At 42.5% G+C, this 26,674-nt stretch overlaps 1 protein-coding gene and 1 long non-coding RNA gene across 2 annotated transcripts in view; one reads left to right on the plus strand and one right to left on the minus strand.

Annotated features, from left to right (window-relative positions):
* The first annotated feature begins 230 nt into the window (after positions 1–230).
* Positions 231–26,674, plus strand: part of WRN (Werner syndrome RecQ like helicase) — a 41,641-nt gene continuing 15,197 nt past the window's right edge. The window contains exons 1-23 of the mRNA NM_001396951.1: positions 231–372; positions 902–1,002; positions 3,380–3,495; positions 4,430–4,575; positions 7,181–7,329; positions 9,072–9,221; positions 11,136–11,208; positions 13,023–13,134; positions 13,699–14,113; positions 14,787–14,867; positions 15,432–15,576; positions 16,362–16,437; positions 17,451–17,518; positions 17,913–18,021; positions 18,863–18,931; positions 19,445–19,527; positions 20,309–20,415; positions 21,158–21,345; positions 22,487–22,664; positions 23,272–23,453; positions 24,145–24,246; positions 24,564–24,656; positions 25,991–26,132. Of these exons, the coding sequence (NP_001383880.1) occupies positions 351–372; positions 902–1,002; positions 3,380–3,495; positions 4,430–4,575; positions 7,181–7,329; positions 9,072–9,221; positions 11,136–11,208; positions 13,023–13,134; positions 13,699–14,113; positions 14,787–14,867; positions 15,432–15,576; positions 16,362–16,437; positions 17,451–17,518; positions 17,913–18,021; positions 18,863–18,931; positions 19,445–19,527; positions 20,309–20,415; positions 21,158–21,345; positions 22,487–22,664; positions 23,272–23,453; positions 24,145–24,246; positions 24,564–24,656; positions 25,991–26,132 (2,907 nt within the window). The 5' untranslated portion in view covers positions 231–350. The remainder of the gene's footprint in view (positions 373–901; positions 1,003–3,379; positions 3,496–4,429; positions 4,576–7,180; positions 7,330–9,071; positions 9,222–11,135; positions 11,209–13,022; positions 13,135–13,698; positions 14,114–14,786; positions 14,868–15,431; positions 15,577–16,361; positions 16,438–17,450; positions 17,519–17,912; positions 18,022–18,862; positions 18,932–19,444; positions 19,528–20,308; positions 20,416–21,157; positions 21,346–22,486; positions 22,665–23,271; positions 23,454–24,144; positions 24,247–24,563; positions 24,657–25,990; positions 26,133–26,674) is intronic.
* On the minus strand, positions 14,023–26,653 carry LOC121110748. The gene is made up of 4 exons (XR_005859672.1): positions 26,391–26,653; positions 20,522–20,652; positions 19,624–19,753; positions 14,023–18,770 (listed from the first exon to the last, which is right to left on the minus strand). It is a non-coding gene; the product is annotated as an uncharacterized LOC121110748 (long non-coding RNA).

A 26,674-nucleotide genomic window follows, 5' to 3' on the forward strand; every position in this document is an offset into this window, starting at 1 on the left:
CCCGCAGCCGGCGGCCCCGCCGCCCCCCGCCGCGCAGAGCCCCGGGCTGGCGCACCCCCGCCGCTCCGCCCCGCCGGCCCGGCCCGGCCCCGCCCGGTGGAGAACGACGGCAGCGGCGGCGGCAGCGGCGGCGGCGGCAACGCGGTGGGCGCCGGCGGCTCGCCGGAGGGTGCGCGGCCCGCCCGGCCGCGGGACTACAGCGCCCACAATGCCCCGCGTCCGCCGGCCTCGCCGCGCATGCGCGTCACCTCGGGTAACCTCCCGCCGCCGCTGCAAGAGGGGACGCGGGGCGATGCTCGGAAGGGGGGGGCTGTTTTGCTGACGCAGTTAGCGTGCGACGCGCGAGCCGGATGGGCGCGGAGCCGGAGCCCGGTGAGCGCTGGGGGTGCTCCCACCGTAACGCGCCTCCGCGCAGGGCACGCTTGGGCACGGTGTGGGTGCGCCGCGCCCTGCTGAGGCAGGAGCGGCCTGGTGTTGTGGAGACACGCGGCGCGCGAGCGGGGGGCGGGAAGAAGCGGGCCGAGAGGCTCGGTCTGCCCCTGAGGCGTCCGCCCCGTCGCCAGCACGGCCTCTGCGCTGGGAGCCGCTCTGCTACCCTGCGAGGAGACCGTAGCTGTGGGGCGGGTGCTGCTGTGGGGCCTGCCGGCCCGGCCCGGCCCGGGGCTGCCCGCTTCCTGGGCCTGGCCGTAGGGATAGGCGTAGGCAGACGCGCGACAGCAGTAGAGCCTTACAGCTCTCCTCCAGTCTGACGCGGGCGGCGCTGCGAGTGCCCTTCCTTGTGTCCGGAGGGCTGATGTTGAAGGTGGCCCGCCCAGGTAATCTCGTTCTGGCCTCGTCATGCTGATAGCTACTCCCTGTACAGGCTTTTGACTAATCTGTTTCTTTATTTTTTAATGGAAAGGTAACACGAATGTGGATAAAATGAGTAAAGTGGATTTGCAGGACAAGTATCCCCAGTGGATGTGTGCACGTAACCAAGAGGGCATTTTGAGTGATAAGAAGGTATGCTATCACAAGGGGGGGGGGGGGGGGGAATTTGTTTGGTGTTAGGCTGCGTAATAAAGCAGTGGGGGGCTGTGTCCTTGCAGTGCCTCTCTTCCTGCTCAGAGAGAATAACGTATCATAAAGATTGTATCTAAATTTCTAGTCTTCCAAGAATGCTAAGGTGTCCTTGGATACATTTATCTCTGCACTACAAGCAACTTTAGATATAAAATTTCCCACTAGAAGGGACCCAGCCCTGTGACATCACAGACTGCTTTGGTAATTAGAAAGATTAATTCATGAGAGAAAAGCAGAAGACTTGCTTCAGCAGTTTTTCTTCCATTAGGTGATAAGAAGGAACTGGTAGCATAGGCTTCATTTAATAGCATCATAGGATGGTTTGGGTTGGAAGGGACCTTTAAGATCACCTAGTTCCAACTCCTCCCATAGACCAGGTTGCTCAAACCCATATCTAGCCTTGCCTTGAATGCCTCCAGGAAGGGGGCATCAGCAACCTCTTGGGGGCATCGGCAACCTCTTCCAGGGCCTCACCACCCTCACAGTAAATAATTTCTTCCTAATATCTAGTCTAAATCTATCCTCTTCCAGTTTAAAGCCATTTCCCCTCATCCTGTCACTGCACGTCCTTATAAAAAGTCCCTCCCCAACTTTCCTGTAGGCCCTCTTCAGGTACTGGAAGGCCACTATAAGGTCCCCCTGGAGCCCTCTCTTCTTGAGGCTGAAGAGCCCCAGCTCTCTCAACCTGCTGTCACAGGGGAGGTGCTTCAGCCCTCTGATTATCTTCGTGGCCCTCCTCGACCCACTCCAACAGCTCGATGTCCTTGTGCTGGAGGCCCCAGAACTGGACACAGTGGTCCAGGTGGAGTCTCACAAGAGCGGAGTAGAGGGCCAGAATCGCCTCCCTCGACCTGCTGCTCATGCTGCTCTTGATGCAGCCCAAGATACTGTTGGCCTTCTGGGCTGGAAGCACACGCTGCTGGCTCGTGTTGAATCTTTCATCAACCAGCACTCCCAGATTCTTCTCCTCAGGGCTGCTCTCAAGCCATTCTCCACCCAGCCTGTATCTCTGCTTGGGATTTCCCCAACCCAGGTTCAGGACCTTGCACCTTGACCTTCTAGTAAGTTAAAGCTAGCGGTTTTTGGTTGAACTTTAACCATCCATTAACTGAAATAAGTGTTTCATTGTGCGAGTGTTAAATTATCAGTATCTTCTCTGTAGTTTCAGGATTGCCCTCTTCCGTTTATTATTGTTTCTGAACCTATATTATAAAGGTGTTTTGCACGTGAACCTTTCTGATCGACAGATGTTATTCTCCAAGCCTTACTGTGCAATGCTGTCATATTTGTTAGTGCTGGCATCTCGTAGCTTACTTGTATATTTTTAACCAACCTGAAGATTTTGCAAACAGGTGAATGTTATCAGTAGTCCTACAGTTTGAGTAAGTTTCTTGGTCAGTAAATTTTAGTAAGTAGGTTTCTGGAGGGGAAAAGGAAAGAACTGCCTGGAGCCATTAATGTCGCCTTTTCCTGAAGGCTTAAAGTTTCAGTTTTTAAACCAGCATTCAGCTGATAGAGGATCTCTCTCCTTTTAGATATTGCATGTAGTTTTAAATCTTGTAGTTTTACTTCTTGCATGAGGAACTTCACAGAGATCTGTTGGCTCGATGTGCAGTGGGCCAGCTGAGATGTGGGACCAAGAAAATCAGGGGAACAAAGCTGCATGGTGCAGCCAAGCACTTTACTTGTAGCCCCTTGCTTCTCCAGTGCACAGCTGCACCCGACCGCAGATCATGTCTCATGTTGTTCCTTCGGTGTCCTCTTTTTCACATATTCTTGGTTTACTTCTGTGCATTGCAGCACAGTTTAGAAATCCTCTGATGTGCCTGTGAGTTACTGGTTTAGGTCGAATCCATACTGAAATAGGGACTTCTCCAAGGATTTTAGCCTGAATGGGTTTGAATAGTTAAGACAGTTACTTAAATGAACAAATTACTGTAAATCACTTTTTACTTCTGTCAAATTTTGGAAGTGTGGAAGTGCTGCAGCGTTTTAAAATAGCACTGAGGAGCTTTTGACGCTGGCAGAAATAAACGTTTTCCCTAACCTCGTTGTTGAAAGCTGTTGAATCTCTTTGGCTGCAGGAATGCAGAGGAACAAAACGGAGGTGAGAATTCAGCCTGTAGGCTTTCAGTCTGAGTGCTTGAATTTTGGCCAACAGGTCAGGGGTCTGAACCCTTACGTGTCATCCACACCAGTGCTGGGTTTGCTGGGGTACAGCACTGAGGTAGCACCCAATGGCAGTGGTGCTGGTGCGTCTCCGTGCCGAGGTTACGTCTGACCACTAACAGAGTCCTTTCCAAATGTTGTCCCACAGACACCTAACGTTCAGAGGAGCGTTTTGGAAGACGGGCTGCCGTTCCTAGCGTTCCGTGGCTCCATCGTTTACAGCTATGAAGCCAGTGACTGCTCCCTTCTCTCAGAAGACATCAGGTAATAGCTCTTTGCCTGTTCCTTTGGAGTACCCTTTACTTTCTGAAAAGGGATTGGCTATTCTCTCTCTACTTCTTCTTGCTGATTGTGCATTTGAGGTGCCCAGAGTTGAACAGTTTGACCAGAGGAAACATCTGGTTGCACGGGCTGTCTTGATCTACGTGCCAAATGTGTCTTGTGTGTTGGCTCTGAGCGTGCACTGAACCTATTCCTGGTGACAGTGAATTATCCCTCTGAGGATGACCCTGATTCATCTACAACAAGTAGTGTTTTCAGAACACATCTTTCCAGCGTGCTGCACAGTTGTAGCTTCCCCACTTGGACTTCTTTTGGCAGATATCCTGGCTCCATCTGGCACTATCTTTAAGAAGAAGCATACAGTGAAAAGCCCTACTGCAGTTTCTCTGCTTTTCATAGTGTTTATAGTTTCTTGTTGGGAAACAAGAGCTGCGATAAATCAGGTGTATATGTTAATTCATAATGGGAGTGTAGGTTTGAAGGTCATTCATTCGTGTTGCAAATATATTTTTCCCCCATTCTTGCATAGCACAGCTTACTGTACTATGGGAGGAAGTTGTGTACAGAACTTTCTGTGTAGCATGATAGATAAAAAGCTTTCAAGGAACTGGAAACTATTACGTCCCCTTTTGTATGTGGCTGTTTCCTGAGGCTTGCTATGCTGCCGTCTGTGTACTGGGAGATCTGCTAGAAATCTGCCTGGTTTGGGAGTTACAGTGTAGCTTTCTATACCAGCAGGAATTTCACCTGCTGATGGTCTTAATATTAAAATGATTTTCTGTGTCTTATACATGTGAAAGAAAGGAAGGCCTAGCTGTGGTTCCCTTAATCACCTTTTCATGAGGCGACTCCAACGTGCTATTCTAAGTGCTGGTAGAAAAACAGTTAAATGTGAGGAATATCCATTTCTTTTCAGGCAGACGTTATCAGATGGGGCTGCAGTTGGATTTGATATTGAATGGCCGCCATCATACACGAAAGGAAAAATGGCAAAAATAGCTCTAATCCAACTATGTGTAACCGAGGAGAAATGTTATTTGTTTCACATCTCTTCCATGTCAGGTACTGTATTTCCTCTATTGCTATTACTTAGGGCTCTTTCTTTCTTGTGATTTACTATGAACCTCAGCATCGAGCAGGAGCGTATTTCACGTGGTGTTTGATAGTAAGGTTTTAAAAAATCCATCCACCTCCTTCCCCCTGCTGGGTATAAAGCAGGGAGTGATTCCCTGGGCATTAACTGTGTGTTACAATGCCCTTAGCCCAGAGCTTGAGCACCGTTCCGGCGCACAGCGTTTCAGGTTCTGAGAAGGGCAAAATAATTTCACTTAAGGATTATTTCTCTTTCTGGGAAAGAATATTTTCATTTAGTTTCCACAATCTCTGCCCGTGTCTTTTCTATGGTGCCAAAATAAACAGAGCACCTAAATTTAGCAGGCTCTTTCCTCTTAGTTCAGCTCGAGTAGCAAAACCCCTCAAAAATGATGGCCATCACGCTGCCGCTTCCTATTTTTGTGCCATTCTTTCCCAGAAAGAATACTGCATACCTGGTGTGAGGCTGCTGTGGGGGGAGGGGGATGTGTGCCCAACACTCTGAACCCGTTACGGCTGTGAATAAAAGCATCCAAATTGGAAAAATAGGAATGCGGGGAAGGAGGCTGCGATTTTATAACCTTTGGTTTGAATGTTAGATTGAAACTGTGCCTGTGAGATGTCTCTGATTTCCCTGGGGTGTGCGTGCTGAGGTATAATAGTGATAATTTAAATGTTGGCGTTCAGTCCTTTGTCATTTATAGCAAATGAGGTGGAAAATTTAATTGCCGGAGGCTGTTCAATCCAGGAGGCAGAAATGTACAAGTGCACAAAAGAGATTTGAGGAAAGGAAGCCAAAGGGGGAGAGATGTTTGGAGCTGAAACGCTTTTGATTCTGAAGTGAAGATGTTTGTTTGCCTGTTGATGCCGGGCATGGTTATGTATGTGCTACTGTTAAGCACGTAGCAGCAGAAGACGGTGTTTCTGCCTAAATAATCTTCTAAAGCTTTTCTCTATGTCAGAGAGAGATGCACTTTGCACTGGGTGTGATGGCAGCCTTTTGGCAGGCACCGCTGCCAAGTTGTGCTTAGCCAGAATGACTGATTTACACAAGTGTAGACGTTAGGCAAGGCTCTTCACTTCCCATTGGGAAAAATAAAAACACTTTCTCCTGCAGAAGGGAGGGCTGTGTATAAACACATCTCAAAGGACAACATTTAACTGTATGTATTTGTCAAGAAGGTTCTTGATAACGCTCTGCTTCTGAATGGTCTGGAACCCGGATTTTTTTTTTTAGATCAGACAGTACTTTTTTTTTCTAGCGATGAGATGGAAGAAATGGAGCAGGAGTTACCACCCTTGAAGATTTTCATGATATTTTTAGGCAGAGGAAATCCCTCGTTCAGTAAGTCAGCTGCAGATGTTGTGTGCCTGTATTCAGCTCGCCTGGGTTTGCCCATTCAGAGGAGTCCCTGTGCTGCAGTATGGTGGAGGTGCTCTGGATACCACGGCTCTTCCTAAGGAAGAGTGGCTGTTCTGGTGGCTCCTATCTGAGCTGCAGCTTTGCAGTCCACAGCACCCTGCTCCTTGTGATGGCTGCACGTGTGTCTATAGAGCGTCAGCAGAATCCGTACAGTACAGAGGTTGCTATGATCGGTGATGCAAAGTAATTGTTGAAATACATGATTACTTATTGCGGTAGCAAAAGCGTGACATTAAATCAAAACCAAGCCAGATCCTAAGTGCTAGTGTATATATGGTAAATAATGGATAGTACATATTTGTAGAGAGAAGAAATACACCCAAGACTAATTCAAGATATCCAGCTTTGTGTTCCTGAAGGCATGTATTTAAATAAGGTGCTCCTGCAGAACCAGATAGGAAAGCTGTGTGCTTTTGCCTGATGCTGTAACCTTGGAAGTACCATTTGATCCAGGATTGCTGTGTGATCGGTTTGGGCTGAATCAGAACATAACATGCAGCATCTGTGTGCACGCTTGCGTGACTTTGTTTTCTTTTACTCACAAGACTGACTTCTGTGGGCTTTTGTGGAGGATGTGGTTGGTTGATTTTTGCTTTCCCAGTGCTGTTTTTGGACCGGCCCACAATTAGCACTGAAAATACGTATGCAGAATCAGTCTTCCTGGTCATTCCCTGTGTTTCTGGGTTAGTGCTGCTCCATGTTCACGGGAAGCACTAACTGAGAAAGAGTACTCCGTGGAAAACGGTAAAACAAATAAATAAGTAATGCGTTTGGTGTCACGGGCATCCAATGCTGAGGATTAAAATACTTCTTTCTCCATGGAGGGGTTGCTTTCTTCGTTGTCATGCGTTCCAGTGATCAGTTAGACAGATAAAATGAGGTCATTCCATTTTTTTTGGCTTAATTTATTTTCAAATACCGAATGAATTGGCACGTGTGAGCTACCTCACTGCTGCTTGCTTCATTACAGCAAATATGTGTTTGTCATCCCAGAGCACAAGCAGGGACATAAACATAGCAACTCCTTGAGCGTTTTCCTCCGTAAGAACAGGTTTTTGCAAGCGGCCTTTGTGCTAGATTTTGTCATTTCCATCTGACTGTGTGACATCTTTCAGTATCTAGTTTCTCATGTTTGGGCTTAATCTATTTTAGGTTTTCCCAAGGGACTCAAAAGGCTGCTGGAAGATGAAACAATTAAAAAGGTTGGCGTAGGAATTGAGGGAGATCACTGGAAGCTGATGGGTGACTTTGAAGTCAAACTGAAGAGCTTTGTGGAGCTGGCTGACGTTGCTAATGAGAAAGTAAAGCTTAAAACCTTTTTGTTGCGGGAGGGAATCTTATTAGTGTTCTAAATGAAAGGAGGCTGCCTCGTCTTCACAGCACATTCTGTAGAATAATGCAGAGAAATGGTATGGCCCTTTCAAAGAAAAAAAAGAGAAAGTGCTCCTGTTTCCAGAGAGCTGTAGGTCTGCACAATTAAGTTGTGTGTTTCAGTGAGGTTCTTAATGAATAAATCCCCCTTCTGAGATCTGTGCACGTTTCGCATTTACAAGGTTCAGCTTTTTCAATCCAGCTGCAGATGCATTTCTTACGTTTACTAACGATGGAGATGGCCAGATTGTGTCACCCTGGGGTTCTGTCAGCTGTGGCATACGTGTCCCAGCAGTGGCCAAACCCACTGAGTCTGATGTGGTGACCTGCAGCACCGCGGATATTTTCCTCTGTGGCTCTGAAGTTGGTGCTACCTGCTCACGTGGGGCAGCTTCCCACACGATTAGGAGCAGTGCTATGTCGGGCACATCCCAAATTACAGTGTAGCTGGATGCTACTTTGGTTCTGTCTGGCGTAGGTAAACCTGTGCCATCACGACAGAAGAGAGAGGGCAGTGATGCTTTGAAGCTTCAGTTCCTTGTGGGCTGGAAACTATGCAGAGTAAATAGTTTGCTCAAGCAATAAAAGGAGCAGCTTCTTTTTAGACGTGGAGTTTCCACATTTCACCCCCACGCTTTTTTTTCCTCCCGACATCCAACTCCAGGATATTTTCTGAGCATAAGCAATTATGATCTCTGATCACAGCTTTGAAGTCTTTTGCTAAGGAGATAACAGACCAAAAATGAACTTGACAGTGAAGGTTGAGAGAGGGAAAAAAGAGTAACATCTGATGTAATGGTACGATGGAAGGAGGAGAGGAGGGGGTCTAAAATCAGCCATTGGTAGGCTTTTGATCCCCAATTCAAGGGGATGAACTGATAATGTCACGCTGCTGGACTTGACAGTCTGCATGTTCTTGCATGTGCTCTCGGGTTTCAACAGAGCCCTGGAGCTGGAAAGAAAGCTTCCCAAACTCTGAGAGAGCTGGTCCAGACAATAGCGCATAGCAGCTGTGATTGATGACTGTGATTATGAAAGCAATTGAAAACAGCAGCGTAGCAGGGTGATTTCTGGAGTCTTCCAAGAACTGCTTTGCAGTACACTGAATAATGGTTAGCGTGGTGTAAAGCTGCTGTCTTTGATGTATGCTTGGTTTCTCAGACTTGCAATAGATGACAAAACAGTTACAGGCTGACTTTGATATTCCTGTTTTTCTATTAAATAAAATCTTGTTGCTATTTTTTGTAAATACTGATGTAAAAATCCTGGAGGAAAGATGGGTTGGTGTTTAAGTTTCTGGCTTTTGTTTAATCAGCCTTTTAACTCCATTGTACAGATGTTTCTTTTTTGTGTGTGCTGTTGCACCACCTCACAGCACACGGACTCACCCAAACCTAGGGTAATCTTTCCAGCTTGATGATGCAGGATGCCCTACAACAGTGTAGCTTCAGGAGTGGAAAGCAGAGGTTCCCAGTGGCCAAATTACCTTTCAATATGATGAGAACAGAGCAAGGCCTAAAGAACAATTGCTGTTTTGAAGATCTCATTTGTTCTGACTAATCCAGAGTGCTCTGCTTCTATTGAAGTATTAGATATGCTTTGCTGTTTCTGTGACTGTTTTGACAAATGCAGTTGCTTTCCCCTTTTAACAACTACTTTCTTTTTTCCCCAGCTGAAGTGTAAGGAGGTATGGAGTCTAAATGGCTTGGTAAAACACCTCTTTGGGAAGCAGCTACTGAAAGATAAGTCTATCTGCTGCGGCAACTGGGAAAAGTTTCCACTCGATGAGGAGCAGAAATTGTATGCAGCCACAGATGCTTATGTATGTGCAAAGAAACATATCTATTACCACTTCCTCTAGCATGCTGTTTGCTGCTGTTTTTAATGCCTTTCTGTTACAGACCATTGTGAACACCGGGATGTTCCATGGTCCAAAGTGGATATTAGGTGTTTCAAAGTGGGAATCCTACAGCATAGTTCACAGTCTGGTTCCTTGTCTGTTTTGATTTGCTTTCTAATCTGCAGTGTTTGCCTGGAGCTGTCATAACATCTTCTCTGAAGATGGTACCTCTTGTATTTGACTCAGCAATGAGACAGGTTACGGAAATAACTTGAAGAGCAGATTATGTTGTATGTTTCATGTATAAAACTGAATGTAGAAAGAAAAGAGAAACCCAATTCCACAGAATCCTTGAGCCTCTTGTGAGGTCCTTGCCTCTCACTGTGATATGACCTTGCAAGATTTGCCTTTTTCTTGAAGCCCATTCATGAAGCACATCTTCTGGAAGCTCTGCTGTTACCCGGATGTGCCAAGTAACGCAGGCATCATAAAGTACGTCAGAGCAATCTCCGTCCATTTGGGCTAACTTGCATTTGCCACCTTGGGGAAGTGAATTTTATCTGCATGTGTATGGAGTGAGCCTGAGGTCTTTCAGAGTGATTATCTCACGTGGCACAGTTGATGCATATTTCTTAAGTATGATAATTGCTTGGTGCGCTTTTTTTCTTGGGTTCCATTGTCTGTTGCTGTTTGCTGTAGCTTGTTGGTGTTTGCAGATATCTTTTCTACTGGGGGCTTCTTAATTATCTTTCCTGAGCTGCTTGTGGACCAAAATCCAGTTTTCTCAGCTATTTCTAAATATGATACATGAGATAAAGTTAATGAGCAGCTTTGAAGAAATGTAACCTCCTCCAGTGGGTAATTCAGCGGGGCCAACTTGCACGTGAATTATTGTAGCTCTGTAAAAGTCTCTGCTTTTTCTCCAGCTTAAAAGGAAAGGGATGTTTCTTCAGTTCTAAGTTCTGTAAAGAGATTTATCCACGTGCAGCTGGGTGCTGCCTGCTTCCTAGGAGAAGATCGTTCTTTGTGACATTGGTTGAACATCACACTTCATCTCTTTTCTCCTCAGGATTTTATCTCTGTGGTCAGCTTAAATAGAGGAAGGGAAATGGGGCAGTGTTCCCTGTTCTCTTTCTGACTTAGAAAGCAGTGCATGTTTTCTGGTTAAATATTTAACTGTGGAGGGTTTCGCTCTCGTGAAGAAGTATGACCCAAACCAATAAGGAAAGGAGCACTATTTTTGTACCTCAGCTGTATTTTGGTGCAGCACCTTGCACCAGCTTTTTCTATGCAAAGCCTCTTTCTTGCTCTGCTGTCTTCACCACCCAGCCTGCCTTTTAGAGCCTCACAGGGAAACGTGTGGGAATTTAACTTCCTCTTCTGTCTTTAAGATGCTTTGATTAACATCTGTAGCCTAATCAGCACATTGCTGGCTTTAGGCTGCATTCTGCTGTTAGATTCTGTGTGCTTAATATTTCCCTTGCGATTCATAAGAAGTTCTGTTTTAGTAGATTCACAGCTATTCTCTTGGAGCATTACGTAAAATCTGAGTGAGGTGGAGCAGACGGTGAGACTGGGAGTGGAGCATTCACAGCTCTCTGTTTGCAGCTGACTTTATAAGATAACCACTCTGGGATCTAATCATGTGTGTCCACTATGATGCAGACCAAAGTCAGGACACTGCCTTTTGTAAAAGGTAAAGTGGTCACGATTACCAAAGCAGTAAGGCAGACCACTGGCTGTTGTACAACATGGCCCAAGAGCTCAGAGCTTATGGGATTTGCAATAAGTTAATACCATGGCTTGCTGAAGCATTTCTTGACTTTTTTTTTAATTTAGTCTTTAAAATGTGGTTTCTCTGTGGAGTATTAATATTTTTTTCCCTTTTACTTTCAGGCTGGCTTCATCATTTATCAAAAACTGAAAACTATGAATAGCATTGACAGGAAATTATTTGGGGAAAGAAGAGGTAAATTTTATATATTCAGGAATAAAGAATAGATTCCATTTCCAAATAGTTCTCTTCATAGTATGTGTCAGAATCTTTTGGTTTCTTGGGAGCTTTGAGACAGCTTTCAGATAGATTAGACTGTAAAGGCTCTTAGATGACCTATGTTACTCTACAGTTATTATTTCACAGTGACATGAGAGTGCAGTCTTGGTACATTGTTTGCCTCTGCAGTATAAAGAGTCTGTAAGAATTCCTGCTGTCATTCCAGTTTGTTTCTGGAAACACATCAGTGAGTTAATGCCAATTCTGCTGATCCAGTGAGGAAAATCGAGTTAAAGAAGAAAAAAGACCACAAAATAAATGCATGTTATTAAGTAACACTCGTCTTGTGGCATATAAATAGTGCTCAACTGTTTTTTTTTTGTAACAGCTTGGCTCTATTTGATCATAGAAGTGATTCTAAAGTCTTGGTTTTCCTTTACTTACATGAGGAAAGCTAAAAAGCAGATGTAGTTCATGGCTTAAAAAGAAGGGGAGAAGTTGATTTCACTTTTGTACTGGCTGAATTCTTGCAAACAGTTAGGAGTAGGAATTAGGAGTACTATCTCTTTAACTATGAGATACAACTTTCTGGCTCTGGTTTAATCAGCACATCTGTGTTTGCAGCTTTGGTAGGACTGACATCTGAAATCTATGGGAATAACTTTTTTCCATGAGAACAGGGCTCAGCAGTGATGTTATACTAAACTGGATTCTTCTGTTACTGTTTATTGCAACAGTCCTGAACTGTGCTCATGCTAAGGAGATAGCTGAATGTTTCAGGCAGCTGCGTTGTGTTCATTAAAACAAAAGCCTACAGCTGAGCAACAAGAACACACAACAAACTTATTTCTAAATCTCTACTGCTGTATGTGAGTAGGGATCCTGCTGTCTCTATGATATGTCAGAGCTGCTTCCCAGCACTCCAGGTCAGACTGCACACTTCTCCCAGCTGCCCGTCCTGTATGAAGAGTAGCAGTGTGGGATGCAGGGATGGTACTGTGTTAACGCCTCTGTGTAAGAAGTAGGGTTTCATCATTTAAGAAGTTGTTAAGAGCCTGACTATTACCTTACATTGACAATCAGGAAGATTGCTTGCTCATCCTGATTACTGAATTTCTGTCAATGGGGTAGTAGTTTCCAATTGTGCAAAAGAAAGTCAGTGAACAACTTGAACTCTGCTGCAGTAATGTACTTGGCAGCTTTGTGCATCTCTGTACACATGGAATCAAGCAAGCATTGTGTCTATGCATCCAGGCTTTGGCTGGAAAGAGGAGATGGGACACCTTAAAACAAACAACAACAACAACAAAAGAACCAAAAAAGCAAACACCTAGAGTCATCTGTAGAAGACTAATACGGAATGATGAGTTTGTTTCTTACAGCTGCAAAATCCAAGACATTTCAGGTGTAAGTGCAACTGAAGTCCTAGGAGCATATTTATCACACAGTGGTGTGTTTGCATGTAGGTATGCAAGTTGGTGAAGTAAAGCATACAAGCAGATTCAGAAAGCAGCTAGACAAAGTTCAGGCAGACTGATCACTGTGCAGACTCCATTCTGCTCAGCTGCTGCTTCCTCAAAGCTGTAAGGTATTGTGGGGAAGTATCTACTTACAATGGTCTTGTTTTGTATCCTCTTTTCCGAGGTGTTTATAGCAGGCTGCTGAAAGACTGTCTTATTAGCTGTAGATCCTATTAGCTGTGTGGAAATACAGTGACTTGTATTAACTTTTTTGTGTGTAGATATTAAACCTGAATTACTGTGAAGTAACTCTAGTGGCACCTCTTCTAGATGAAGTGTTGTCAGACGACGTGAAGGAGCGCTTAACTTCGCTAGCTGAAGGGATGTCATACCTGGCTGCCAAGATCTCTGACTCTTCTGGACAACTCAGAAATTTGCAGAGGTTAGATTTTCGTCAGCCTGGTTGTACTTTATCTTTTGAGATTGATGTTGATTGCTGAGGTCCAGAACCATGAAATGTGTTAATAGCTGTCTCTGTTACCTGTGCATCTTTTCTCAAGAAAAGGAAGCACAGTTCACTTCATGGGAACCTTTTACCCTTATACATTAATATGGTGCAACATAGCTTTTCCCTGATATTACTTGCAATGGGTTGCTGAATCTGTTTTTTTTCCTTGCTGAAATGCTCGCAAGACCTTTTTAAATAGCAACTTCACACTTGTGTGTCTAATTAGAAATCTGGAGACTGGGCTAGAGTTGTGGGGACAATACTACACACATATATGGAGAATCTTTGCAGTTTTCTTTGGCCTAAAGAAACTTAATTTATCTTCTGATGACAGAAGATTGCTGACTGCAGTTGTGTAATAAGCTTTTGTATGTGAAATTCTAGACAAAATCTACCTGGAGAAGCAGACTACTTTAGAATCCTCGTTTCTGTTTGTAGCTGGGATGTATGTAACAACAGTCTTTACTGTTTTGGTTCAACTTCTTTTTTACCCTTCAGGGCTGCAGAAATACTAGCTGACATATCAGAGAATGTAAAAACCTTAGGAAGTACACTCTTTGCTGGTTCAAGTTCTCCTTCTGTACTGGAGAGGAGCTGTGGTGCAACTCCAACGAAACTTGAAGCAAAGACAGTGAATGTTGAAGCACAAAAAGCTGAAATACCTGAATTTGCTAAACTTGAAGGTGATTTCAACATCTGCTCTGATGCTACACTAGCTGGCCTCTGGGAGGGAGAAATTGATGAAGGTGAAGCAGAGGGAGGTAATGCTGTTGTTGAAGATGGGGCTACAGCAGCTGGCTCTAAGGACACAGCAGACAGAGATGACTTCATGTCGTTAGACTTTAATGAGCAAGAACTACAGATATTGGAACGTCAGGCTGCAGAAGAAGTTCTCAACAAAGCTGTGCCTGAGGTAATGACAGAGTCCCTCATTAGTCATGGATGCTCACCAGAGGAGCTGATCTTATCCTTACTTTCCCACAAAATTTTAAGAAGTCTTGGTAAGAGCAATTTAGGGTGGGCTAGAGTAAGGGCTCAGAGTCTGGAAAATATTTGTGTGGGTGGTCAAGCACTGAGTTGCTCTTCAGTTATGTAGTTGGGAGGACTACTGAGTACAGAAGCCAATATATTCATTTAGTTCATTAATGATATTCTGATTAGCTTTCCTCTTGTAGTTACTAATAAACTGTGATGTTAAGTTTCTGCAGTATGGGGACAAATTCTGCACTCAAACATCTCAACCTTGGTCATGAATAAAAAGTAGATCTTAAATGAATCTCTGAATGACAGTCCTTCTAGTGACTGCTTTATATGGGTTGATGCCTCTTAAATGAGGCCGTCATTTCTTTACGTTCCAAGTCTTTCCCACATTTGGTAATACTGTTGGTTTTGCCTCCTACTATAGGGCCTTGTTGTGTTTTAACTCTTTGTAGATTTGCATCATTTTGGCTGGGTTTCAGAACTGAACGTTGAGCTTAGTTTAATTTTTTTTTTTCACTGAGAAGTAAATGCATACAGAGAAGTAATTTGTAGCAAAAGGTGGGTAAAAATAGAAATATCTTTGTACGCATGTATTTTCTTCTTAGGAGGAATGCCCAACAGACAACGACCAAAATACCTCCTGTATCATTGAAAGTGATGAAGAACTGGAAATGGAGATGCTTAAAGTGAGTGCCTCAGGGGTTTGGCTTATCCACTTTTTTTTTTTCCCCAGTGATGATGCTGTCAGGTCACAGCACAACATAGCATCGTTGAGTGGAGGGAATTAAACAAATAGGTGTTGCTTACAAAAGGTGGATAGAAGAATATGTGGGTAGATGAAGAACTGCATTTACCATTGTAGGACCTCAGTATCCCACGTTTTGTCACATCTTCACTGTAGCAGCTTAGACTTTTGACCTACCCGTTTCCTGCACTTTTGTTGATGGTTGTGCGTCAGTTGGTTTGCTGTGTGTCATGCATTCAGATTACTGCAGGTGCTGTTAATCTGAACAATAGGTCAAATAGGTTGCTTCGATGCTGTATGTTTTGCAGGCATCCTGGGGAAAAAAGGTGTTACATCATTAAGGCACTTCAGATTTTTTTAGATGTTTTGTGTTTTCTTTTTTTCTTATGATGCAGTGCTTCATGTCCATCTTCCATGCTGTAGTCGTGTGTCCCTATGTCTTGTTACCTCAGGTATGCGTAGTGTCTACCCTTTCATATCTTGAATTAACTTCTTCTGAATTCAGTCTTTAGAAGATGTGGACAATTCTAAAGAAGTTCCAACTGAAAGGGAGTCCAGCAAAGCCAGGAAAACTCCGGACACAGAATTGAACGTCGCACCAGATGGGGATGAAGATGAAGTCATTGAAGAGGATGAGGAGGAATGTTGGGGTATGTTTTAAATTATAGTGCAGAATGGAGAGGGGGGGGAAAAAAAAGGGTGTTCTCTATAGAATTGGTTGTGTAAACACTGATATTTTGTGCTTAGTTTCTTAAAGCAGAGAGTAAAAGCTGATCTGGATTTTGAAAGGAGTGATTGAGGATATGTCAAGATGAAAACTTAAAGGTGTCCTTGGTGAAACACAGTTGACTCTTGCCATGATCAGTAGACTCTCTTCATCTCTTTAAACAATTGCTCAGCAAACTATTACAGGGAGCATGTGTTTGCTCAGCAGACAAAAATTATTCCATTCCACTGCTGAGTAATAGCTATAAATTTAAATGGAATTTTGAGTGGTTTTCTTTGTCGTTCACAGCAAGATCAGGATCCTCCCCTATGACATTTTCAGACCATGACTTTGTTAGCGAATTGCAGTGTCAGGTGTTAAATAAATAACTTCCATAAAGTCTTAAAAGGGATGAATGGTAGAACATCCCTATTACTTCTTCTGAGCATGTTCCAGATAATGTAGTTATGCAGAGTCCATTGCTTTGTTATCTCATTAACAATGCCATATCCGTTCTTCTTCACAAAGAGTCTCTGAGGTGTGTGTTTGTTCCTCTGTTGATCCTTTATTTTAGCCTATAAATGTGTTCAGAACTTGATATATCTCTTTCTACTGGGGTTGTCCAAAGCTTAGGCCTAAGCATCACTAACCACAAGCGGAATGTCAAGACAAAGCTTCATCTGTTTAAAATTCAGTTGCATATAAGGCCTTTTCTGTCTCCCCCTAAAGATCCATTGCTGTCAGTGCCTAGTGAAATCCACATCGCATGTCTGAAGACATATTTTGGGCATTCTTCTTTTAAACCGTAAGTACATCTTCAATACACTTTCTTTCCCTTTTTTCAGCTTGGTTTTTTGTTTTTTTTGTTTTCTACTTTAAGAACCACTAACAAACTTGGAGCTGTGCAGAATCCCCAGCGAAGGCAGCCTTTGCTACAGTGAAATAGCAAAATAAAGTCCATTTACTACAATACTGTATGTTCATAGTAGAGGATACATTTCTTGCTTTTTCTGGTGGCAAGCCTTCTGTGAGTGAATATTTCTTCCCTGGTCTAGCTCAGATATTTCAAAGAGAAAACACTATTAACTTGCAAAGAACACAAGTGTGTTCTTTGTATGATGATAAACTTCCATCGTCTTTGACGTGTGGCTCTAATTGAAGACAGGCTCCTATTTATCTCTAGAACATCTAATGGGGCATAATTTCAGTGTAATGTGTGCTCGTAGATTCCAGCATTGCTGTTAAGAGTTTCTGATATCAATGGGTGTGGAGTGAGATCATCCTGAATGACTTGTGTTAGACCACATGTTGCACGGAATGTACTGAAAGAGCAATGCTTGGGGCTTGAAAGATAAAGAAGCACAAAACAAACAAACAAAAAAAAGGACACAGCTGTTTGGTAAACTGTTAGACATTACAAAGGGGAGAATTTCTGTTTTAATTCACTGCACATTATGTATACCCGTGAGACCATTAAAAATCAAAATTGTTTGGCAACACTGAAGTCCTGTTTAGAATCCTTTTATGAAAGATAACTGTAGTTTCTTGAGTATTTGTGGATCACTTCCTGACATAGGGGAGATGTTATTTTGCAGTCTTCTTTGAATGACTACCTCAAGTGTTGCCTACTTTAGTTCTGTTAGAGATCCCCACTGTAACACTGGTAGGACTAACTGCAGTCAAGTAAATATGGCGTGAGTGGTTGCAGTATGCAAAGAGAAGACTGTCAGGCAGCCAAAAGGATTTCATCAGCACAATTTGCCACATTATACATGTGATGGCAAAAATAAAACGTATTCTTCTTCCTTTAATTCAAAGGGTTCAGTGGAAAGTGATACATTCTGTTTTAGAAGACAAAAGAGACAATCTTGTTGTCATGGCAACTGGTAAGTTATTTTTATGTCTTAAAAGGTGGCAAGAAATCTTTCTCTTTTGGGGGAGGTTAAGGCTTTGAAACTTGAAGACTGTCCACATGGCTCTTAGGAGCAGAGTGCTCAGGACTCACCTTTTCTGTTGGAGGCTGCAAATCTTGGCCACCTGTGCTTGCTGCTTGTATTTCTGTCCAGTTTTTTTTCCCACTGACCTTGGAGGAAGTGGCATTGAGTGGATGCCAACAGTATTTATCCTGCATTTTTGTCTGCTAATGGGGCACGTGTCAGCTTCCTTTTTAGGACTCAGTAAATAGTTAGTACAGAAGCATAAGACAACTGTGCCATAAAATATAACAACTATGTGTTGTTTCATTTCTACCTTTGTTGTTTTTTTCTTTTTTTTTTTAAGGATATGGGAAGAGTTTGTGCTACCAGTTTCCTCCTGTTTACACTGGAGGTACAGGAATAGTCATCTGTCCTCTTATTTCCTTGATGGAGGACCAAGTTCTGCAGCTGACGTAAGTAACACAGTAGTAACAGGCTGATGTTGTGTTTCTTGTGGAAACCCACGGATTCAACTTGTGGCATTTCATAGTGTTTAAGGCTGCAGCTTTGTACAGTGAGCTGTTTGCGTGTCAGCTACGAAATACACATTTCTCCAGAAACATGTGCAAACTGTAAATTGCCTGGATTTCCCTGCTGGATCACTGGGTTTCCCAGCTATGGAAATTGCGGGCTGAATTTGCAAAGGATCTGTGCTGGTGGGTGGTTCCTGAAGGTGCATCCTTCTCAATTCTTTCTGTATTCAGAGGCTCTATGTATGTGGAACAAATGGCTGGGCAAACCTGGTGTATCATTTGAGCCTGTGAGAACTATGTCAAAACTTCATAGGGTTTCTTTTAAGACTAATCACTAATATCTGAGCAGACAGAAGATGAAGGCCATTCACATCAAGGTTATAGCACAGATGTTTAAGATGGACAGTGAAATAGGTCTCCTAATATCTGTTATCTTCACTTCTTAATACATCTGATGCAGCACAGTAGTGGGGTATTTGACTCGGGTGGAAGAGAAATGTTCTTAATCTGATTCCTTATTGCACTAATGAAGTATGTGTCTGTGGGAGACAATAAGAGGGGAGTGGGTGAGCACGTGGCTTTTAAAAAGGCTTTAAAAAGGCTTTTTAAAAAGGCTTTTTCCGTGGAGATCCTTGGAAGAAAGTAGTCTCAGACCCCACAGCTTGAATTTACCAGATGCTGGCAGTAGGCTGAAAAAAAAAAAAAACCCACAAAAAAAAAACCCTGAGATGGAAAGCATTTACAAGTAAATCAATACATAACTGTTCTTTTTTCACTGCAGAATGTCAGGGATTTCATCTTGCTTGCTTGGTTCAGCTCAGTCAAAAGATGTCAAAGACAACATTAAAGCGTAAGTTCTGTCTAAACATCTTGGGGCTGCAGTTCCTGATGTATTTGAGGGATGGAATGTGTCATCTGATCTGTCACAACGAAGTCTTGGTCCTGGCTCAGAGCTAGAATCAGGCAGTCAACAAGAGAATTTGCATTTACCCACTATGAGCATTTGGGAGGCATGCAGCCACTCTCTTGTGCCCTCTGCATTTGAGGAGATGAAGCTTGCTGACTCAGCTTTATGCTGTGATTTACATAGGAATCACAGGTCTTAAACCTGTATTTGTCAGTCATTACAACTGCCCCTTCCAGTTCTAAGGGCTATAGTAAATCTGTGTTTATTCTCATGTCACACTTTCTACTGACTCGCTTTCCTGCTGATCAAAAATGCCTTACTCTGCCTTCATTGCCTTCCTTTTACTGCTCATCCAGATGTCTATCCTTGTTCTCATTTGCATCTTATAACAGTGATGGTTTCATTTTGTTTGTTTAAATTCTCTTTCTTTGACACTGTATTCTCTTGATGTTGTAGGGGTCTATACAGAGTCATATATATGACACCAGAGTTCTGTTCAGGGAATTTAGAGCTACTTCAGGATATTGACCGAACTACTGGTAAGTTGGGAATAAGGTTGATGATGAGGTGGTAGACAGCTTCATTTCATAATTAACTTGTTTTAATGCTCTGACGATGTTAAACTTGTTTCTCACCTTGAGCTTGGAGTGAGGGTAGTGGCTGCCAATACATAATATCAGAAGACCCCACTGTTGATCAAAAAAAGATGATTGTATGCAAGTGGAGTCTCTATCATGTCTTGGTATGGGAATGTTTGCTAAGTTCCTGAGAACAGAGAGGTTAAAACACTGTTTAAACTGCAGGAAGTCAGAAGTGTATGACTAAATATTTTAGTTTTTAAAGTATTTTAATCCATCAGATTTTCTCAAAGTGTGACCGTAAACTTGTGTTTTGAAACACTCTATTGCATCTTGGTAACTCGTTTTCTTAACTAGTGGCATCTGTAAACAACATTTTTTACAATTAGTAAGGAAGTCCAGAAAGAGGAGAAAAAGATCCTAACCATTAATGACAGTTAAGACTTTGGCCTTTTGTAGAGATGTACTTGGAGATCTGAAGCTTGGAGGAGGAATCAGAGGTGGTAGTAGCGGAAATCTGTCAGAGCTCCTAGGCATTTTCACAAATGAGGTCAATATAAAAATGGGCTTGGTGAGTCCTTACAGCAGAAGACATCCTGGAAACAGAACTTAAAGCAGATTGCTGGCACTTTCTAAAGAAACCTTCGGATTGAACAGAATATGGTGTGTTTGTATTTTGTAACTACCCATGTTGGTTTGCCTTCTAAGTGCTGTGTCCATGCTGTGGTTTTGTCTCCACCAGGTATTGCTCTCATAGCTGTTGATGAAGCTCACTGCATTTCTGAGTGGGGCCATGACTTCAGAATTTCCTTTAGAAAGTTAAACTCATTGAAGAAGGCTCTACCATCGGTGAGGTTTTAAGATGTGCTTGATTTCCAATTTAAGAGAAGGATACTATTTCGTTTCACACGATAGCATGAAGTTTCATCTTTTGATGTCTTTTGGGTGTACTTACCTTACCATGCTGTTTTAGGAGCTCTTGCAGTCCCTGTCAATGAATGAGCTTTGTGGGCTCTTTGTTTTTTGTCTTTTTATTCTCCCAAAGGTTTAAATGGAGGACATCCAGAATCTGGGCATCAGGAACTTCTGAAAAAGAGTAATTCTGTTGGAATTCTGTGCGCTGAAAAATGTTGTTCCTAAGTTCCTGGTCTAATATTGAAGGATTTTGTTTGTGAAACTGGCCAAACAGCTTGCAAGGAAGATCAGTTATAACTTCCAATCTTTCCTGCAGCATTTACTGCACAAGCTCTGAAATTTAGTCCTGAACTTCAGATCTTATTCTTGAAAGTTTTGTACTATGTTCCCTAAACTTAGCCAGCTGCATCAGACAGCCTCACTGAAGATACAACTAAAGACATGATTAAGAAGAAAACCATGTGTTTCAGGTGTTCTGTCCCTGTTTGTGCTCCTTAACAGTGTAGACTGAAGCTCTAGAAGAAGGCTAAATATTAACTGTTTTTCAAATAGTTGAGCTGATCTAGTGAACATAAACAGATAGAAGTGCCTGATGACATACTGATCAGTTTTGACTCAAATCATTGAGAGGTGTCTGACTTTTTCTGCTGTTTTTTTTTTGTTGTTTTAATTTCAGGTTCCCATTGTAGCATTAACAGCAACTGCAAGCCCCTCAATTAGAGAAGACATAGTGAATTGTCTGAACCTAAAGAATCCTCAGGTCACATGTACTAGCTTTGACAGACCTAATCTGTACTTAGAAGTTGGGCGACAGAGTGGAAATACCCTTAGGGATTTGAAGCAGTTCCTTACTAGGAAAGGAAGGTAAGGATTTAGGCCTTTTTTGTGGTTCCTGAAGATATACTTGAATACTTCACAGGTTATCAGTAGTATGTACCAAAAACTGGTAGCAGTCTTAAACTGGTCTGGCGAGGTGGAGCTTGGGCTCTCACCCCAGCCTGCACCTGATGCCATGGTAGTCATTCATCATATCTGCACCCCTGCCCTCCATCTTCTTCTCACAGTTTGCGTGCTGTTAACTGAAGGATCTTCAGGTTCATATAATGCTCAGAGAAGCTTACAGCAGTTTGAATGACAGTGATGAATTGGCTGGTGGATTCTCTCCTAAACATTACTATATGTAATAAGTGAGTTGGCTATGAATCTGAAATCAGATTTCTTTGAGAAGGCTAATTGAGCAGAGCAATTGCAGTGCTTTTGATAGCACACCCACCAGTGTACCCATGAGAGGGGGTTTCTTGCCCCTTTCCTCTCCTTTTCACAAGCTACAATGTTTGCCTCTACAGCAGTATAAATGCCTTTCACTCATTTGTATGTTGTTACATAAATGTTGACCTTTTAAAAGTGACAGCTGTAAAAGCACATTTCCTGATGACCTTCAGAAAATGGGAGGCCTTATGCTGTTACTCCAGCACAGACCAAAATCATCTGCTTCTTGTAAAAGGTACTAAAGATCACCAAGTAATTTTCAAGTCTGTTTTTCCAAAGAACAAACAATTTGTACGTAAGTACCCAATTTTTGTAGAAGGAGAAAAACACCTTCTCTTTCTCGCTTACCAAAGAGCTCATTGGCAAACTCTTCACTTTAGACTGTGAAGTCTGAAGATCAGTCTCAACTGCTGAAAGCTGTGCTGTGCATAAGCTGGGAGCACAAATTTGCTTCTGTTTGATACAGCAGCTTCATGGGAAGGTGCTAAACTGTTTTTAATCTGTGGTACCTCTAACATGTGAGGTGATGGCATTTCATGCCAACTGTGATATTATCACTGCAGAACAATGTATAAAATAAGGGAGCTACAGAATGCAGATCTGTTTATATCTGAGAATCTCCAAGATGGTAAACTGCTGCAAAAAGCTACATTTCCTTTTCAATTAGGGCAAAGAAGAGTTTTGGCCAAATGATGGCATCTTCTGTTCTACATCTTTGTGCTGTTATTACTTTTAGCAGTTCTACGTATGAGTTTGAAGGCCCCACTATCATCTACTGCCCTTCAAGAAAGGCCACTGAACAAGTTATGTTTGAGCTGAATAAACTTGGTGTGACTTGTGGTGCATACCATGCTGGCATGGGAATTCAAAAAAGGAGAGATACCCATCACCAGTTCATGCGGGATGAAATCCAGGTACTTGGGAAACAAAGTTTGAGTATTCTTATTTATAACTGTAAAGCTTCCAGTAGAGGAAAGAATTTGGAAATATCAGCACGTGTTTTCAATTTACTCTGTACATCTCCTGTTCTGGGAAAGAAATTTTGACTGACAGTAATATGGTTCCTGGTTTATGTTTCACATTCCCTTAGTAAGTCTCTTAACATGCATAGCACATGAGGAAACCAGTAGCTAGAGCAATGTCCTCCCAACTTCTGTGGAGCTACTTTCTTCCTATTGCAGCTGAGCAGGCACAGTTATCTTGAGGTTTATTCTGTTCTTTTTCATGGCAGGTTTGTCATCCTTTGTTTGAGAATGACTACTTGAAAGCACTCTTAACATATGCCAGGCCATAGCATCACTCTCACGACTATAATCCTATGCTCATGTTGTGACCAAATTCAGGCTCCTTATTAACAAGTGATGTAGAATTCAAATGTGAGTTTGAAGCTGTTGTACCTTAAGCTGAATTTTGAGTCCGTGGCAAAAAAAATTGTCACCATCAGCATGAGCATTAATAGAAACCCAAATGCATATTCTTGTTGATCATTTCAAAACATAGTGTGTGGCTTCTGTTTTGTAGTGTGTTGTGGCTACAGTGGCATTTGGAATGGGCATCAATAAAGCAGATATCCGGATGGTTATTCATTATGGTGCCCCTAAGGAAATGGAATCCTATTACCAAGAAATTGGAAGAGCTGGTCGTGATGGGCTTCCTGCTTCTTGTCACGTCTTGTGGACTGCAGCAGACCTGGTTTTAAACAGGTAAATGGCTGAAGATGGCTGCTTTGACACAGATAGCAACATGAACAAATGGTTGGACTGGATGATCCTGTGGGTCTTTTCCAACCTTAGCGATTCTATGTGTATAGAGAAAGGAGGAGGGATAGTTTGACTGGAAATCACAATGTCTGTGTCAGCATAGTTCCAAGAACTTTTATGCATACTCAGTGCTGGGTACTATGTACATTGCACTTATTCTAGAAGATAGTAGACAATGCAGTAACATTAATGAGTGTGTCTTTGTTCTACTTATGCTTCCTGAAAATGTTTTGCAAGGCAGACAATGATGAGACCTGGTTCCTTGTCCTGTAAATCATCAGATCTCTTTATAAGACCCATCAGCATGCTTAAGGAGTGCTGGTCCTGTAGAATTGCCTTCTTTTCACCTCCTCTCTCTGTACCTCCCTCTCTCTCACATGCTCTTTCTTGCTCATGTTTGAGCATTGTGCAGATGGTAGCTCAGGATTGGCTCATGCAGTATCTCAGAGCACGGCCAAAGTGAGTACTCCATAAACCCATAAAAGTACTCCCATGCTTTTTTTTTTTTCACTTGAATGCTTCTTGTGACTATTACAGAGTATTACAGTAGACATGAGGCCTATTTCGCTGTTGATGAGGCGCAGGAGAATAGTGGTCAGTATTTAAGGTTCATTTTTGTTCTTTTGACTGGCAGGCGTCTTCTAAATGAGATACACAATGAAAAGTTCAGATTGTACAAACTGAAGATGTTAGAAAAAATGGAGAAGTACCTTTCCTCAAACAGCTGCAGAAGAAAGTGAGTACTTCATACCGCATGTTATTGCATGTAATTTTAATTAGCGTTAATAAGAGTTGTTGTGACTGTCACAAATGTAGCTTGTAAACATAAAGCTTCTTCAATATTAAGAAATGCAGCCTTCAGCATATTTATATGTACGTTTCAAGTGTTCCTTGTTTACTTTTTGAAAAAACCTTTCCTTTTCTTTGGTGGAATCAGGGCCAAAACTGTCTCCGCAGTGAATTAATTATGCTGATTTCAATTCTGTTTTCTGCGATGAATTTAATGAGAAAGTTTTTGTTCTTTTATTTAATTCCCTGCTTTCCCTTGGGTAGAATCATCCTGTCTCATTTTGAAGATAAACAACTCCGAAAGGTCTCCTCTGGCATTATGGGCACAGAAGAGTGCTGTGATAATTGCAGGTGCAGGTAAGTGTTCTCCCCTTAAAGGCTGATACAAGAGGATGTGTTCTCTCAGGCTGACTTACGAGGCAAATTATCTGCAGTAATTGACTTTTTATGCATTTGGTTTTGCAGATGTTGAGCCTGAAGCTTATCTTTGTTTGAACAGCTGTCCCTAACTTTCTGCTCAATAATTGAAGAAGCCACGAGGCAGGTTATAAGCAATAAGTTCTGCTGTGGGAAAACCTGTAAACAAAGCATGGCCACAGTTCCCAAAATGGTTTAGAGCAACTTTCTCAGACTGTGCAAATACAATCACTTCATAAGTCCTGCTGGGTAATTAATCCCAAAAGAAACCTCTTGAAAGTGGGGCGCAGAACCATGTGTCTCAGGTTGAATTGCCTCAGTGTAACAGGAGCTGCTTTCTTGTTATAGTGTGTGCTTACATATGTTCCAGCATGTGTAATAATTTCAGAAGGGCTGAAGGGAAGCCAGGGGATCAGTAGCCCCACAGATCTGAGTAGAAACACTTTCCTCTGTCTCTTGTGTGGACACACTTTCCTGAAGCTGTAGTAAATGATCCATTGTTCTTGCTGGTAGCATAACACTCTGTGATCAGAGACGAGTTATTATTACAGTGTGTGTGTTGCTCTCAGCAAAAAATGTACCAGCATGGTTACATTTCCTTATTCCTTGAGCATATAGGAAACTGTCTGGATCCTACCCAAACTAACCAAGAAGAGAACTTGTTTGAGAGATCATACCTTCAATTTGTTTGTAGTTACAGTGGTGTGCCCCGGTAGAGGGCCAGACAGTGAATTTGTATTGCAGAACTCAAATTGTTTGAAATGCAGAATGCTGTCCTTCTGTTTTTTAGAAGTGTGACTTTTGATAGGTTTTTCCACTCATTAGCACATGCAATGCCATGGCGTAGGAGATGGGGTAGCTCTTTCCTTTGGTTGTTTTCACTTTGCCTGTGTTTACTGGGAAGAAAGAAATAACCTCCTGGCTATTGGGTGCAGCTAAAACAAACAAAAGAAAGTTTTTATACCAAAGACAGTCCACGTATTCAAATACTAAATCCAGAGGAGTGGTGAGATGACATTGTTCTGTCATAGCAAGTATCACAAAGAACTGTTTAGTGTTTGGTTGTGCAGCTGTCTTAATCACACGTGACATTGATCTTGCCTGGTCTCACACTTTCAGTTCCAGTTCTTTAGACCTATATGAGCAATTAATGATGCCTTTAAATGTAACTCAGGATGTGTATTTTATTTGGTTACCACTTAGTAGACAATATTTGAAAGAAGAGGAGGCTGAGTTTGTTTATGCTTAAGTTTGGTTTTCTTTGTGCCTTTCAGAACCTCTTGTTTGGCAACCTCCAGTGATTCAGAAGGTGGTTTACAGGACTTTGGAAAGCAAGCATATCAGCTGCTTTCTGCAGTAAGCGCCCTGGAAGAGAAGTTTGGAACTAGAGTTCCCATTTTGTTTCTCCGAGGTTCTGTAAGTGATATTAAAAATTATTGTTTGCCCTATGAGAGAAGAGGGATCATTATGGTGTCCTCCCCTCTTTATTGATAGACAATACATGGATATGCACATGTATTTTAGTACCTTTTTCTTAGAGAGCTATCTAACTGTGGAGTGTTAGGATAGATTCCCTGAAGCTCTTCAGCAGCAGCACTTCCCATGCAACAAACTAGATTGTTGCCTTTAAATGCAACGTCAATAGAATGAATCTCCTAAGCATGCTGTACTTACCTTTGTGTAGGTACAACAAAGGAACAGCTTCTGCCACTGAACTCTTCTTCTCATAGCTCTGCTTTTCTGTAAGGTGCAATATTCAGCCTGTTACAAGGCCCAAAATCTCAGCTTAGAAATGTGTAATGTGTTACCTGTGCTATGCAGGGCTGTTCTGTGTTTTGTGGGTTACTTTGTTACCAACAGTTGTATATTAACCCAAGTACTGGCAGAGGTTCTGAAGCTTTCTGAAAATCTTGAGCTCTTACATTCGTTATGGCAAGTCTGATGTCTTTGCAGAGGCA

The sequence above is a fragment of the Gallus gallus genome, chromosome 4 (assembly GCF_016699485.2).
Source record: "Gallus gallus isolate bGalGal1 chromosome 4, bGalGal1.mat.broiler.GRCg7b, whole genome shotgun sequence".
NCBI lineage: Eukaryota > Metazoa > Chordata > Aves > Galliformes > Phasianidae > Gallus > Gallus gallus.